Raw genomic sequence first — 17,725 nt, 5'->3', positions numbered from 1 at the left:
GGGAGGTGGGAAGTACAGTGCCTGCACTCTGAAGGATGGGTGGGGATGTTACAGTACGGGAGGTGGGAAGTACGGTGCCTGCACTCTGAAGGATGGGTGGGGATGTTACAGTACGGGAGGTGGGAAGTACGGTGCCTGCACTCTGAAGGATGGGTGGGGATGTTACAGTACGGGAGGTGGGAAGTACGGTGCCTGCACTCTGAAGGATGGGTGGGGATGTTACAGTACGGGAGGTGGGAAGTACGGTGCCTGCACTCTGAAGGATGGGTGGGGATGTTACAGTACGGGAGGTGGGAAGTACGGTGCCTGCACTCTGAAGGATGGATTGGGGGGATGTTACAGTACGGGAGGTGGGAAATACGGTGCCTGCACTCTGAAGGATGGATTGGGGGGATGTTACAGTACGGGAGGTGGGAAGTACGGTGCCTGCACTCTGAAGGATGGATTGGGGGGATGTTACAGTACGGGAGGTGGGAAGTACAGTGCCTGCACTCTGAAGGATGGGTGGGGATGTTACAGTACGGGAGGTGGGAAGTACGGTGCCTGCACTCTGAAGGATGGATTGGGGGGATGTTACAGTACGGGAGGTGGGAAGTACGGTGCCTGCACTCTGAAGGATGGATTGGGGGGATGTTACAGTACGGGAGGTGGGAAGTACGGTGCCTGCACTCTGAAGGATGGATTGGGGGGATGTTACAGTACGGGAGGTGGGAAGTACGGTGCCTGCACTCTGAAGGATGGACTGGGGGGATGTTACAGTACGGGAGGTGGGAAGTACGGTGCCTGCACTCTGAAGGATGGACTGGGGGGATGTTACAGTACGGGAGGTGGGAAGTACGGTGCCTGCACTCTGAAGGATGGACTGGGGGGATGTTACAGTTCAGAGAGTCATTTGTATTGTAAAGTCCACATATCTGAAAATTGCCGCTATTGAATGAATGATGATTGAAAAGTGACCTATTATAGTGTCATCCTTCTTGGTAGGAGACATCCAGTGAGGTAAAAAAAAATAGTTATCTGTACATTAACTTTTGCTTATAATGTTCTGATGAAAGCAAAATATTAGATGAAAGTCTTTCAGTTGGAAATAAAATTAAAATAAGAATTCAGATATAAAAAGACAAATTTTTAGTGTGAATGAAAATGATGAATGTTTCAACAAATCGGTCAACGTATTCAGTCCCTCAGAAAACATTCCCAGACACTCAACATCCAGAGAAATGAATTATTTCAATGGAGAGCTCGAGGCAGGTGTTAATTATAATCAAAGAAAGCGTTAAACCGACAAGGGTCATACAGCATCGAGACAGGTGTTAGCGGCTGGAGTAGATACAACAGCCGCCGAAGAATCACAGTGGCACTCGGAATACAAGAGCGTAAGAAAGGAGGAACACTGAAGCAGGCCTACTGGCCCATACTAGTCAGCACTAATCCAATTTTGCTATAGCCCGTCATAGTGAAACTCATTTCACTTCTATTCACTAGTGGTACTCAGCAGTCATTGCTACCGTGGCACGTCAACACCTTTAACTTTGCCAAAACCCCGCCAGTGTTGGTGCCAGTCAGTGGGTCAGTTTACGACAGACTCGTCTAAAGTGATTTTTTTACTGTCGAGTATACAACAGCAACAACATTCAAAAGCAATTTTGACAGCCTTCCTGGAGCAACAGACTATGAACTATATGTACTGTATTAGCTACAGGTAAAAAATATAAAGTTTGTGTGAAGCGAAAACCCCAGAAGACGATCCTCGGCTTAAGAAGTTTAGCAGTTAATCATCTAGCGCAAGAGTGCGGCTGATTAACGGGTAACTTATTTTAGATGAAAAACCTTAAACCCTAGAGAGAGAGAGAGAGAGAGAGAGAGAGAGAAACAGAAAGATGCCTTGCTACGAACGATCATATGTGTACTGTCAGATTCGCTGTATCACTACATCCTTGAGGTGTTACTCATCCTAAATTATTTTATACTTGGTTTTCAGTTATAATGACTTGCTTGCTGACTGCCTTCTTGCTAAGCAAAATATTCTTAAAATAACTGAGGGAATCCCCGAACTTTGGATACAGGAAGATGGTCAAGGAGGTTTATATTAAGATTCGATGCTATCATAAGCTGACATTTTCAAGTATTTGCCACCAAACGCATGTTTTAAGCCTGATAAAATAAAGAAAGATGGTTTAAAATTGCGTAAGAAATAACTGATCGAGGCTACGACTCGAGATGTGTGTCCCAGGAGCTTGTAGGAACTAAGAGTAAAATCTCAACAAACCTATAAAAATTTAATAATTAATAAAGATACTGAGTACCAACAGCTATTTAAGTATGTCATTAAGTAAAATGTATTGGATATGAGAAAAGTATTAATCAATAAAAGTTATGGATTTTCTTTGAAGCTGATAGTTGCTTTTCATAATGTATAACTACATACTTTGTATGTAACTACTCGAGAATATAAGTAAAATTTGGAAAACTTTTGCACTCTTTCCTCTCAAAAGTTTACTCTGGCCACCAACACTTTGCTCTTGCTCTCTGACGTCTCGTGACGTATCGTCTTCTGTTCGTACTTACCTCCAGCACTTTGATCGTTACGTCTGAAGTCTCCTGATCCACCGTAGTCGACTCCAACTTACCTCTTGCACTTTGGTCTTGGTATCTGAGGTTTCCTGGCCCACCGTTTTCTTGAGTTGGTCAATCTTTCTCTTGGCCTCCAGTCTCTCCAGATCTCGCTCACGCTCAACCTCGTACAGAGTCTGCAGGGAAATCGAAAGTGCTCGAATTATTTTAACACAAACATTTTTTCCCATTACAATAACATATTTATTAACATTTATTAACTAATAATGCACGTTCAGTTAGTCCAGGTGCAGAGAGAAAGAGACAGAGGGAGAGAGACTTCACCTGTCTTAGGTCCTTAGCGAGGGTGGCTGTCTCCTGGATGAGTCGCTGCTGTTCCTCTCTTTCCTTCTGCCAGTTGAGCTCAAGTCTGGTTCTGAGGCCGGGCACCCGCCTGCTACCGCCGCCCAAAAGCCGATCCTCTTCGTACTACAGGAGACAAAAATCGATGTTAACGTTTCGCCAAGAATACACAGCATGTATATAACGAGAGCTAAAGAGTCGTAGGTACAACACCCGTGTTTGTAACCAATGGGGATATCAACATAGTTAACTCATGATTTTTAAGAGATTTACTCGAGGTACAAATTAAAAACCGAAACAGTGAAAATAATGAAAATTAACACTGCTATTTTTTTTAACCAGAGACTTTCCTTACAATCAAATGTCAAAATTGCTAATATCTTAACATTGCTTATATTTATATATGTAACGTGATTACTTAGCCTAAAGCCATAGACAAGTCCACACTGATATCAACCTTATGATGTAATCTTTAAAGATGTTAATTAGTAAGTCTTGAATATTATGTTGTAGCTCTCACTGCGTACCCTTGAACCCACTTGTATCAATGCTGCCTTTTTAAAGATGGGTTATTAGGTAAGGACTGAAAACTTCTATGAAAAAAATTATATAAAATACCGATACGATAGATAAAGACAAATGCAGTACAATGCGATCCTTTACTGACTACGTTTCGTCCACACTGAGTTTTAAGTCACAACACATCTGATCAGATCTAACTGTGATCTGGTAATGATCATTGTGTGAGCAAAATGTTGCCAGTAAAGGATCGTATTATACTAAATGTCTTTATCCAAACTTCCTCTAAACACATTAAACATAACCCAGCCAATGGCGATTAATCATACTGAAGGAAGAGCGGATATATCTATACTGAAATTATCCTTTCAAACGTGATTGCATCCCATTCCTCAGGTGCTATATTGCTTATGGATTTAGCGCTTCCCCATAAACACAATAATTTTATAATAGTATTAATAATAATCTCACCTCATTGAGCTTGGTTTGCAAGTCACACAGCTGAATCTCAAAGTTCGTCTTCTGATCAATGACCTCATTCTTGAGCTTGGTGTTCTCAAGACGCGCATCAGCCAGCTTGTCTTCAAACTCCGTGATCTGCGCGTGCAGCTCCTGGGTCTCCAGGAGGTGCTGTTGAGCCTGTGAACCCACAGCCACACCACAACAAGTTCGTGTTAGTCAAAGTCTTAATATAAACTGCTGCAGAGATCAAATTACAGAAATAAGCACTTCAGTTGAGGGGTAAGGAACATCAACACTTGGGGCCTCGGTTCAAATGTACATTATATATATATATATATATATATATATATATATATATATATATATATATATATATATATATATATATATATATATATATAATCGGTAGTCTTTGTTTGAAAAAAGGCATCGCTCGCTTTGCCGAATAACCAAAGCTAGGGCTCTTTATTGCAATAATGATAAAAGTAGGGAGCCATAGTCTCGGAGAAATAAATAAAATGAGTTCGACTTTACTGAGATTTCTCCTCGACACTCTGAATATTGTACTAGTAACCTACCTGTTCTTTTATAAACATATATAAATAATTGTTTTTAAATATGGTGCACAAGGTTTAAATTTATTATTTACAAATATTTGCAAAAGAAGGAAAAAAATATTTCAGTTTCAGAGTACAATAATTTTTATAATAATAATCCCTCATGGATTTCCTCAATAATTCGAGAAAAAGATGTTCTGTCAATATCGTAAACGAGTGAGGCCACTTGTCAAAAATTAAAAAGGAATTAGATTTGTCTTATGGTTACTTTAAGTTACTGTATCAGCTACAAAAAATATTCGCTTTGCTAAAACACCGGAAGAATTCTACACTTATTTACCTCTCATCCTATTGCTTAGTTATAAAAAAAAAATTAATTGAACGTAATATTACACCATTTTAATCTTGTCCTCTTTTCCCCCTATGTTTTGAAATACCAAAGGTAGAGGCCAGAACCTTGTGCTTACCCTGAGGCCGTAACTTGGGTTTTCTGGTTCTGACAAGTGAATCTCACCTTTCGTAATAAAGACAGTTACCTTTTTTCTCTGTCTCTCTCACAGGCGAGTTATTTTATGATGTTATTGGTCATGTAAGTTATGTAACCAGTAAGCACACTGAAGCCCAGTATCATGTTGCAGCTACTTTGCGCTATGGGTGAGTCTAGCCAAAAAAATAAAAGCTTGAACCTTAAGCACAAAGGACAAAAAGAAGTACTCCAGAGAACACAGAATTATGTACAGTTTAACACACACACACACACACACACACACACACGTGACTCAAGCTTTACGATATTTGTCTTCTCTCCCTCCTTCTCAAGGGTGTGGGTTAACATTATCAGTTTTCTCAGGTGATCTTAAGATCCAGAGTCTCGGTAGCATCTTCAAATTGTAAAAGATGCAACTAAGACAAATGCATGCCAACAGCAATTCTGTGCCTTTAGAACCCTTGTAAAAATTTACTATCTGTAAACTCATTTGCAGAGTTGCTGAATAAAAGTTGTCTTATTTTGGCATAAAGGCGGATCAAACACAAGCCGGAGTAACAGTAAACAGTTATGATACTCCTCGAGTTGAAACACCTTAAGAGAAATCATAAAAGCCTTAGTGTGATACCATTTCAGGACAAAATACATATATTTATGCATCTGATATCAATTCACTCTTGGGTTAGGAGAGCCTCTGTTTTCCCAGCGTGTCAGAACTGCTAGCTAAGCGTATTCTACTATAAAATAATAGAAGTGACTAGTGCTATAGATTGTTTGGTTATGCTTGAAGCCTCTAGAATGCACGAGAGTCATTAAGGATGCATTTCACCTGTACACCACCAGTCAAGAATACTTTAATCCCTGAAAAGAGAGATTGAAGTAATCTTTCTCTTCATATAAACAGGGTATCTACACCTGTCGGCGTATATACCCTGCAGACTGACTATTAAAAGCGTCTAGTAAAACACTAAGGGTTCTCCCATCTTGATTTTCTTACTTTCAATAATTTTTATAAGCGGTTATTTTAATAAACTTAAGCCAGTATTAATAGCTACTTTACAATATATAATTTACATTTTTTCCTGAAATTGTTATAGACCTTTCTGAACATTATAGTGTCAAAGGAAATAAAGATGTTTACGTTAGATTTCTCTTACCTGAAGGACCCAATAGAACCTCTTTACCCGATATTCTTATGAAGAGCTCTTAGATGACATCTGAGAGCTTCGATCAGCTTAATGATATTAACAAACTGTTTTTTAATAAAATGTGATTTAATAATGGATGGTGGACTGCATCTTTCCTTTATGAAACAACAAAAACCGTCAACGTTAGCCTATTAAAATATATATTTTATTTCCACTGTAAATAATAAAAGTGAATCATTGTTTTAACGTATATTCCAAAAGACTGGCAGGTATAATTCTGCTTTAATCCCTGTTCATGGCTCGGGATATGATTGCAAAAGACGAGAGACGGAGAACTCAAATCAAGATGGGTGGACCTCAGTGAGGCAGGAATGAGAGAACTCAATGTGTTGATTCTCCTGTCCTTAGTTACCTTCTGGCCCGCCTTGCGCTGGACCGCCGCAATCTAAGAGTAGAAGGTGAGTTACTGCCTCCTGACCACAACACGGACTCAAGAGAAGTATTGGACAAATGCCATGTGAGGAGCGACAAGGGGAATGGGGAACAGGGGTGTTATGAGAAACATTTGATAGTGATTTATATATAGGGAAGAGTTGCGAGGGATAGTTATAGATTAGAAGGGATCCTAAATGGTCAACATCGATATGGTATTAATAATGAGGACGAAAATAATGTGCATGACGTGTACAGTTTTTTTTTTCTTCAGAAACATAAAATGAATGTTGAGGTCATGCAAGAAACAAAGGTACCTCCAAAATCTATTACATGTACACACAACTTCTGTATGGAACATCCACATTCAACATTCACAGTGCTAAATGCAGACTGGCGCAAAGAACTATTTTAAAGAACCATCTACTCGCTAATGCGCATCTCAAAACAGTTTTTCCGCGAATAGAAATACCAGACGATTTAAAATATCAAAAGGTACAATATTCCTCTCATGCAAAAACATTCTCAACACCTTTGTAGAGGGAAACTTTGCAGGAAAAGTCTCAGGATCCAGTGTCATGTCTAAGGTCCTTTTATTGTACATATTTTCTGTTTGTGCCCTTCCTTGCCCTGCCTCTTAAACCCCTCACTTCCATTACTTGTCCGTCTGAATTATATTAAATGTTGAGAATAGATCTTTTGTTATATCCACTTTTGAGTATAAACATGTCTCTCCTACTCATCTTTCTGGAAAAAAAAACATTTCTTTACTACCCACATACTAAATAAATTATATTTTTAAAGCCCCTTCGGCTTTTAATTTTTTTTTTTTTTTTTTTTTTTTTTTTTTTAATAGTGATCCCTGCTTTTGTTCTTTTCGTATTATCCTATCTGTCCCTGAATATTTTGACCACGCTTACAAGTATCATGTGACAATCTTTCCTAACTTGTTTTCTTGTATAAAAGGTAATGGTAAGCTCTAGCTACAGGACCCGCCTCCTCTTGTATAGAGTCAGCACTGTGTCACTGTTAAGCACACTGATTTTCTTATCAATTTGACGTTAAAGCATTTCTTGACGCTTCTGTAGATTACTTGGGGTGTGTTGCTTCTAGTCATGTCTTGGTTCCAGATCCAACCCAGGTGAAGAGTATTCTAGATCCTTCCCTCGTAAAGAGCCTGTCGTTCTACGCTCCTCTGTTATTGTTGGATTCATGTTTCCTCTTTTCTGTGTAGGTGCAATACCATCGAAGCATTTTCATTTATGCCATACATGTTACAAAGTCATTTCAAATATCCCTTGTAAAAGAAACTGCTAGCTAGCACTTGCCTAATTAGATCAAAATCTATAAGTTATTTACAGCTTTAAAAAATAGTTAAAAATGCGATTTCCTATTTCTTCTATTTTGGCCCATCTCTGGTGTACAGCCAGGCTACACCCTGCAGCTTTTCCTACTGAATGTCCATTCACGAGTCCCTTAAACATTCATACCTACATTCTTATACCTCAATGGTCCCTCCCACCCACAATCTCCAGTTCTTCCCCAGTCATTACCTCGCTAGCGTTGTCGGCACGGGAGGCTCTGAAGGTGGTGTTGCCCTTCAGTTCAGCGATGGTCCTCTGTGTGCCGTCCAGCATCTCCTTATACGTGTCTCTCTCCCTCCTGTACTTCGTCATGTGCTGCGTCAGCGTGGATACCTCCTCCGTCATCGCCTTCAGCTTCGAGTCGTACTTCATCTTGATCTTAGTTAAGTCACTCTTGTGAGTTTTCTCGGTAGAAGTGAGTCTGAATATTTTTTTTTTGAAAGGAGAAACAAAATGTCGAATTAAAAAACAGTAATCTAGACACTACACATGTCTCGGAGTTACCAAACATCAGAGAAATTTCTATTCTTCACAAAGGAATAAGGCCACTACTTCAGAAACATCATGTTAAGCTGGAAAACAACTTTAAAAAATAAATTATTTTAACAAGTACAAACCATATTAAGCAAACATCAATTAAATCTAAATATTAAAAAAATATATCACATTAAATATGAAACGCTTTATAAATTAAATTTTTAGTCATTTGGATCCAGTATATACTATGAGCTTTTAATTATCTTTTATGCTAAAATAAAGACTTTTAATGATGCTGTAAATAGGCCAAGAAAATAAAACAGTGTTCCCTTACTTCTCCCTTCACAGAAAATGACCTTACAAGTATATTTGGTATAACTTAAGTTTAGTTCGCTTATTATGGTGAGTTTCATATATAGAACAGTGGAACTCGCATTTTACACATTATACAAGTTTTCGTGGGGAGATTATTACTCCCAGACGGTGAGTAACAGAAGACAATCCAACAATCCACTGCTGTTTTTATTTAGGCTGTCCCAGGATGCGACCCACATATATAACTTTTATCTATTAGGTTATAATATCTATTTCTACAAGTACATGTACAAGGCATACAGGCCTAACTGACATCAGTGACATACTACATAAAAAAAAGCCTAATGCTACGCAGAGCATTTCGAGCAAATTAGGTCAATTTTGTCCCAGGATGCGACCCAAACCAGTCGACTAACACCGACGTACCAATTTTACTGATGGGTGAACATGCCCACTGTTTCCGCCCTTGTCGGGAATCGAACCCGGACCCTCAGCGTGTGAAGCGAGAGCTTTGCCTACCAGGCATATAAGCATCTGCATATTAAGCGCTTTAAACCTATGGTATTCCTTTTCTAGCATTATCAAATCTACACTATCCTCATCAACTTGCTGCTAATTTGAACAATTCGCAATCATAAAATCATAATCACAAAGCGTGTAAATATATATACAGTGGAACCTCGGTACTCGAACTTAATTCGTTCCAGAAGGGTGTTCGAGTGCCGATCTGTTCGAGTACCGAACGAATTTTTCCCATAAGGAATAATGTAAATTTGATTAATCCGTTTCAGACTCCCATAAATACACCTACAGCGACTTCTCGGCGTATTTTCATGTTGTATTTGTGATTGTATTCTCGTTTTCTTGGACTGACGCATCTCAGTTTCTGCTGCGACACGCAGATGGTAGGGCGTAAAATATTGGAAGGTGGTAAAACGGGAAATTCGCTGCATGAATATGGAACCCAACAAATCTGCAGTAACTGCGCGATGCTAATATGTCAGTATGGACCAGGATCTTCAAGGAATTATTCCAGCAACTTGTTGAATCCATGCCACCAAGAATTCAGGCAGTCTGAGGGCAAACGGGTAGCCCCTACATAGTACCAGAAGGGTGTATCTAATAAAGTAGCCTTTATGAGCAATATGACGTTTTGCAAAGTTAAAGCAAAGACTATTTTTTACTTAATAAACCCATCATACAGAAAGAGCATACTCTGTATGATCATATCGAAAGCAAGCAAAATCTCCGTTATATGCTTATTATAGTAAAGAGGAAATACTAAGTCATTGGCAAGAAAACCGTTCATGCTGCGTCTCACTTGGCTCTGAGTTCCCTGATTGTGTTGTCGTAGCTTGACGTGTCATTAGCAAGGGACGAGGTCCTCTTCTCATTGATCTGCTGTAGCTTCTCTAGGTCCTCCACCTTGTGACGGAGGTCTTCACTCTGGAGAGGAGAAATAGGTCTCTGTTAATTTGAAGGATAATAACACATGTCTGATTTACAATTCTTGATAAACATTACGTCAACGATGTAGGAAGTGTTCGCAACACCATAAACGAAATCAAATGAGGAAATGTATACTTATAATGATGCAAATGTTGGAACAGCCGTGTCTAGGCTATGGTGCAAGTGTTGAGACAACCGTGTCTAGGCTATGGTGCAAATGATGAAACACTACCGTGGATAGTCTATGGTGCAAGTAGTGGATAGACTATGTTGCAAGAATTGAAACTCACAACCAAGTCTTAATTATGGTGCAAGTGTTAGAACGCTCACGACCGTGTCTAGCATATTTTGTAAGCGACAAGTGTTAGAGTTGCATTTAAAATGATGCTCGAAAGCAGTTAAGAAATTTTGAAATAGTGTAGAAACGCGAGCCATGCAATCTGTTTTCTGTACTACAGTTACATCTGCATAATGGATATGAAAACGTTTTTCTTAACATACTGGAAGGTAAATAAATTTCTAACTATGAAAAAAAAGTGGCTTTAATAATTATTCATAGGTGCTAGAAAGCGTGAGGTACTAACATCCAACCACTCATCCACACCCTAATTCACATCTCTGAATCGTGCGCTGGGACGTGCATCGGATGACTATTTCGATTCATACACCAATTTGTCAGTATTAAGCAAACTCAGAAATTGGTCATCGAGTGAATTTGCGAGTCTCCTCATATCTGCGTCAAACTATGTATAGTGGCGTAATCTTACCCAAAGAAAAGTTTGGATTTTTATTTTTTTACAGCCAAACTCTCACCTCTCGTCTGTAGTACGAGGCTTGGTCCTTGAGGCTGTCCTCGTCTCTCTTTAGCTGCTCTATCTGATGGTTTTTATCTTCAATGATGTCTTTCAGACGCTTCCTCTCAGAATACGAGGCCGGGTCGCTAGACACCTTGTTAAGGCGGTTCTCCAGTTCTCTAAGTTGATCCTGCAGGAGGAGGGACTCCAGGTGTTGGTAAAACATTATATAAAGATGAGTATAACATAACGCTGGCCGTCATAGCTAGACTGTCTATTGGATGAAGTAAATAGGAACATCAACAGCTGTCCACCTCCATCACTAATATACTTTAAACATAGATCCAAGGATGAAAATGTTAATTAAAATAATAAACTAATGCAATAAGAAAATAATAGTAATTAATATAATAAAAAAATATTAAAAAATAATTAAAAATAATTAGTAACAATAGTCCCTCGGAAAACGCAACCCGGAACCAGACATCTTTTAAAAATAATCATCTATTCACCTGCATATTCAGTTTCTCCTTGATCCAGGTATCTTGGCGTACGTTGTACGTCTCTCTCAGCGTCTTGAGCTCAGATTCAATGGTGTTGTGATCTTTCTTCAGTTTCTCGTATTCCTGTTCGATGCTTTCTCTGTTCATGGTGAACTGGGAAGAGAAGATTTAATTCACAGCAGAAGAATTAAGCGAGACAATTGAGCTAAGTGATAACTTTGGCAATCCAGGGTCTGTAGATACACTAGCAGCAGACTCACAGTTTGTATACAATCCACGACAAAAAAAAAAAAAAAAAAAGACTTTCCCCACAGCAGAAATAGACCTTAATTCATACAGCAGAAAGGTGACCTTTCTCCCTACGATGGAGGTGACTCGAGTCTTTGTGGCAGAAATTGTCCTTAACCTTCACATTTAAATGTTATAGTGGACATAAGGGGAAACTGGAAGAATTTAATCAAAGAGAATCCACTTTGACTGAAGGCTTGTTTTCTTATAAATATGTACATGTCTCTGATCTACCCACTTGTTCAAGGAATTGCATTTTTCTGAGGAATATCAAAGTTGGATTATTTAAAATATATCGTATTTATTCCAAGTCAAACGTAATTCTAAAAATATTTGATATTCCTATGTAAAAATAGCATACCTTGAGCAAGTGGGCAGATCAAAGGCAGACACAGATACAGACACACACAGGTACAGAGATGCAGACAAACGCACAGATACAGAGATAATAGAAGGCTTTTAACACAGTGCCACACAAGAGATTAGTGCAAAAGCTGGAGGACAAGGCAGGCATAACAGGGAAAACACTGCAATGGATCGGAGAATACCTGACAGGTAAGCAACATCGCAACATGGTACGTGACGACGTGTCAGAGTGGGCGCTTGTGATGAGTGGGGTTCCACAGGAGTTAGTCCTAGGGCCGGTGCTGTTTTTTGTATATGTCAACGACATGACGGAAGGAATAGACTCAGATGATGTGAAGTTAATGGAAAGAATTCAATAGGATGAGAACTAGGCAGAGCTACAAAGGGATCTGGACAGGGCTGGTCCAGAAACTGGCTCCTGGAGTTCAACCCCACCAAGTGCAAAGTCATGAAGATTGGGGGAAGGGCAAAGAAGACCGCAGACGGAGTACAGTCCAGGGGTCAGAGACTACAAACCTCGCTCAAGGAAAAGGCTCTTCGGGTGAGTATAACACCGGGCACATCTCCTGAGGCGCACATTAACCAAATAACTGCTGCAGCAAATGGGCACCTTGTGATGTAGTCCAGCTGGGCTTGTGAGGTCTCTGGGGAGACCTAATTTAACCAATTATAAGGTCACACCTTGCCTTGGCAAACGTCTGTAGCCACGCCCACGTCTGAGGTCTTTTGTTCTTGACGCCTCAGACCTAGGCGTCAGGTCGTACACGTGGTTGTGGAGGGTGCTTGGACCACCATAAAAGCCCAAGGAAGAGCTGAGTAGGGAGATTCGAGCGGAGCTGCTGCTGGGGTGCAGAGCTCCTGAGCAGAAACTTCGAGCGGAGCTGCTGCTGCTGGGGTGCAGGGCTCGGGAGAAGGCTGCTGAAGTCTCTGGAGGAGACTGTTGGAGGCATTGGGCAGAGTACTGGCTTGGCGCAGTACTCGTGCTGTGTAGGTCTTGGGACCTGGGGCTTAGTTCCTGTAGTGAACTGTCCTCTGTGCTATATTGTAAGTTATATTCATTTTGGTCAAGTTGATTGTGTTCCCTGTCTCACTGCTTACATACCACCCCATTTATCTAAACCACAATAATGCTCTGTTCCCAAATATATTATTGTACAAAGACTTAATAATAAACTATGTTTGAGTAGAATAGTAATATTCACTGCCCACCGTTATTTATTCTTTTTTCTTATATTTTATTATGTTTATATATGAGTGAAGAATGGGCGAGGCATATGTTAGTGAGTAGTGTAGAGTTAATGAGAGTGTCGTGGTGGTCACCACTGACCTGTCATTACCTACCTACCTCCGCTAATCATCTCACTCCTATCTACCTGGAGTTCATTACCTTTGTAACTAGTTCAGCTATCATAACTTTGGGGTCCAGTCACTGGACCCATTATGTACCTTTGTAATCTTTTGACTACCCCCCACAGGATGGGTATGGGGTGCATAAAGATATTAAACTAAAGTGTGTGTGTGTGTGTGTGTGTGTGTGTGTGTGTGTGTGTGAGACTCAACAATCAATATTTGCACCAATAACTCATTACCTCGCCTGCCTCTCCCCTGCCTACATAATCCCTTACTCCCATATTCCCCACTTATATCCTATTCATTCCGATACCCCCCTACCTGACAACCTAGTAAACAGCATTCCGGCATCTCAGTAAGGAATAGTTCAGGACTCTGTACACCGTGTACGTCAGGCATTTATTGCAGTATGCAGCACCAATTTGGAACCCCACACCTTGCCAAGCACGTAGGGAAATTAGAGAAAGTGCGCTGGTTTGTAACAAGACTAGTCCCGGAGCTAAGGGACATATCGTACGAGGAGAGGTTCAGGGAAATCGACCTGACTACACTGGAGGACAGGAGAGATAGGGGTGATGTGATAACGACATATAAAATACTGACAGGAATCGACAAGGTGGACAGAGACAGGATGTTCCAGAGATGGGACACAGCAACAGTTGGAAGATGAAGACTCAGATAAATCACAAGGATGTTTAGGAAGTATTTCTTAAGTCACAGAGTTGTCAGGAAATGGAATAGTCTGGGAAGTGATGTAGTGGAGGCAGGATCCATACATACCTTTAAGAAGAGGTATGAAATCTCATGGAGAAGGAAGAATGACCTAGTAGCGGCCTGTGAAAAGGCGGGGCCAGGAGCTGTGAATCGACTCCTACAACCAAAACTAGGTAAGTACAGACAAACGCACAGCTACAAAGATAGACACACACACACAGGTACAGAGATACAGACACAGGGACACACACACACAGGTACACACACACAGGTACACACACACACAGGTACACACACACACACACACACACACACACACACACAACTTCCTCCTTGTGATATTGTTGAATATGGTATCTATAAGGGAGTCAGAGTGAGAACCTCTTACCTGAGCTTTCTGGACTACGTAATCCTCCTCCAGCAGGTCATATCTGGTGCGAAGTTCCTCAGACTCTTTCTTCTCCTTATTTCTCGTTTTCTCGAGATCTGAGGAAACACATACGAGGTGCAACAAATATTACCATTAATGACCAGAAACTTTCCTTAATCTGATCTTCGCAGAAAACTAGTTTACCTATTTAAGTTTTGAAGAATTAATTACAATACCGTGGCAGGAACTCTTCATTATTAACTTGTGGCTACAGACTGGAATGTACACGAGCAGAAATAAATAAAAGTATCCCTTAAATATATAATCGTGATTTTTGGCAGGTGGGAAAACTAGCCCCCTCATTCCCTACTTAATTCTGACATCAACTGCTCTCATGGATATGGATATAGGAATCAACCAGCTTCCCAAACATTGACTGAAAGAAAACTCAGCAGTTTTAGAAACTGATTCAAGAAACACTCGAGAGAGTAAAAGATATATGTTTAATGGAAGATTACAAAACAGTGTCCATAAGTGGTTTTAACTAATCACAAAAGAAAATTAAGCGAATCATAATTTGTCCCAAACTCTTCGGGGCTCTAAAATGTGCACGAGTCTTCAAATGTCTTTGAAGACTCGTTATCAAAATCATTGCAGGACCACAGCATTTTCAATTTCTCATGCCTCTCTCAAATTTTTAAAATGCCACACAGTAAAAAATGATCATTAAAAATGAACACACAATTGATCAGCAGTTGATCATGAACTTCTGCCAACATTGGATGCCAGTGTCTTGCTCTTGACAACAGTGAAGAAAAAATAACATTTCAGATTTTTACAGAGACAACATTTCGACCTATTCAGATCTTGATAAAATCTAAACAGACCCAAATGTCGATTTCAATGAAGGTTTGTTCTGCAATATTGCGATGTCAATATTCAAAATAGCAAACAAATATTACATAAACAACGCAAAAGACCAGCAATATTTTTTTTACACATTATATTTAATGGCGACAAAGATCAAACGAATATTAAGAATCTTTGATTTTTTTTTCTTTAGATTTGTTGTGTTCTGTATACTGCGTCTTTACACACGAGGAACAGCTTATTACAAGCTTAATCTCGAGGATGATCGAACTGGATTAATTCGTAATTGCAAAAATATCTTATGAGAATCAAGAGATGGATTCTAGAGTAAGAAAAATGTCTGCACACCGCCAGTGAGAGAAATGTCTGCACACCGCCAGTGAGAGAAATGTCTACCCACCGCCAGTGAGAGAAATGTCTACCCACCGCCAGTGAGAGAAATGTCTACCCACCGCCAGTGAGAGAAATGTCTGCACACTGCCAGTGAGAGAAATGTCTACACACTGCCAGTGAGAGAAATGTCTGCACACCGCCAGTGAGAGAAATGTCTGCACACTGCCAAATCAATAATCTCTCCCAGGTTGTATCACAAAGCACATGACAAAGAACATCTGTGTCGTATAATAATTCAATACACTTTTTTAAGCACTTAACCCAAGTACTGACCTTTGTACTCTTGTCGAAGAGTCTCCATGTCCTCCTTAAGTTTTTTAAGTTCGACTTCTGCCTTGGCATTATTTCTAAGATTTCCGGTCTCTTTCTCCAACCTCTCTCTACGCTTCTGCTCTGCCTGTGAGGATGGTAGTTGTAATAGTAGTAATAGTAATAGCAAAAGTAATAATAGTAGTAATAGTAGTAGTAATAGTAACTAATAGTAGTAATAGTAATAGTTTTAGTAATAATAGTAATAGTAATAGTAATAATAGTAATAGTAGCAGTAATAATAGTAATAGTAGTAATAATAGTAATAGTAGTAATAATAGTAATAGTAGTAATAGTAATAATAGAAGTAGTAATACTAGTAATAATAGTAATAGTAATAATAGCAGTAATAGTAATAGTATTACTAATAGTAGTAATAGTAATAACAGTAGTAGTAGTAATAATAGTAGTAATGGTAGCAGTAATAGAAGTAACAACAGTAGCATAACAGAAAAAGCAGTTGTGGTGGGCTATGTTAGGTGATGAAGTGTTATGGAAGACACACTGTGTAGAAAAAAGCATTTGCTCAAACCTGTTGGTGGGCATGCGTGTGCCTTTGCGTGCATGCATAGGTGTGTGTGTGTGTGTGTGTGTGTGTGTGTGTGTGTGTGTCTCTTGTGTGTATGAATAGGTGCGTGTGCGCGGTAATGGTCAGACATTTAGTGTGTATTTTCAGGCACGTGCGCACTCTGCTTACATTTTGGTACTGATATTAAACTATCGATGTGTTCTACCTTCATTACAGAATAAATTCAGCTATCGCACGCAACTGATAGGATGTTGCACATTTTAAATCGTTACGCAACATATACACTTACATCCGCTAATAAACAAAATTTTTTTTTTTCAACAAGTCGGCCGTCTCCCACCGAGGCAGGATGACCCAAAAAAGAAAGAAAATCCCCAAAAAGAAAATACTTTCATCATCATTCAACACTTTCACCACACTCACACATTATCACTGCTTTTGCAGAGGTGCTCAGAATACAACAGTTTAGAAGCATGTACGTATAAAGATACACAACATATCCCTCCAAACTGCCAATATCCCAAACCCCTCCTTTAAAGTGCAGGCATTGTACTTCCCATTTCCTGGACTCAAGTCCGGCTATATAAAAATAACCGGTTTCCCTGAATCCCTTCACTAAATATTACCCTGCTCACACTCCAACAGATCGTCAGGTCCCAAGTATCATTCGTCTCCATTCACTCCTATCTAACACGCTCATGCACGCTTGCTGGAAGTCCAAGCCCCTCTCCCACAAAACCTCCTTTACCCCCTCTTTCCAACCCTTTCGAGGACGACCCCTACCCCTCCTTCCTTCCCCTATAGATTTATATGCTTTCCATGTCATTCTACTTTGATCCATTCTCTCTAAATGACCAAACCACCTCAACAACCCCTCTTCTGCCCTCTGACTAATGCTTTTATTAACTCCACACCTTCTCCTAATTTCCACACTCCGAATTTTCTGCATAATATTTACACCACACATTACCCTTAGACAGGACATCTCCACTGCCTCCAACCGTCTCCTCGCTGCTGCATTTACCACCCAAGCTTCACATCCATATAAGAGTGTTGGTACTACTATACTTTCATACATTCCCTTCTTTGCCTCCATAGATAACGTTTTTTGAC

General features: G+C 39.8%; 1 protein-coding gene across 3 annotated transcripts in view; it reads right to left on the bottom strand.

Annotated features, from left to right (window-relative positions):
• The window catches only part of LOC128699751 (trichohyalin), a 164,410-nt gene that overhangs the window by 31,093 nt on the left and 115,592 nt on the right, over positions 1 to 17,725 (bottom strand). For all 3 annotated transcript variants that reach the window (XM_070086600.1, XM_070086601.1, XM_070086599.1), the window contains 10 exons: positions 16,048 to 16,171; positions 14,530 to 14,627; positions 11,433 to 11,576; positions 10,940 to 11,110; positions 9,999 to 10,123; positions 8,075 to 8,306; positions 6,502 to 6,534; positions 3,907 to 4,074; positions 2,899 to 3,042; positions 2,631 to 2,750 (listed from right to left, as the gene is read on the bottom strand). In XM_070086600.1, the coding sequence (XP_069942701.1) occupies positions 2,631 to 2,750; positions 2,899 to 3,042; positions 3,907 to 4,074; positions 6,502 to 6,534; positions 8,075 to 8,306; positions 9,999 to 10,123; positions 10,940 to 11,110; positions 11,433 to 11,576; positions 14,530 to 14,627; positions 16,048 to 16,171 (1,359 nt within the window). The remainder of the gene's footprint in view (positions 1 to 2,630; positions 2,751 to 2,898; positions 3,043 to 3,906; positions 4,075 to 6,501; positions 6,535 to 8,074; positions 8,307 to 9,998; positions 10,124 to 10,939; positions 11,111 to 11,432; positions 11,577 to 14,529; positions 14,628 to 16,047; positions 16,172 to 17,725) is intronic.

Source organism: Cherax quadricarinatus, chromosome 19, assembly GCF_038502225.1.
Source record: "Cherax quadricarinatus isolate ZL_2023a chromosome 19, ASM3850222v1, whole genome shotgun sequence".
In the NCBI taxonomy this organism is placed as follows: domain Eukaryota; kingdom Metazoa; phylum Arthropoda; class Malacostraca; order Decapoda; family Parastacidae; genus Cherax; species Cherax quadricarinatus.
This window is presented reverse-complemented; position numbering and strand designations above follow the sequence as displayed.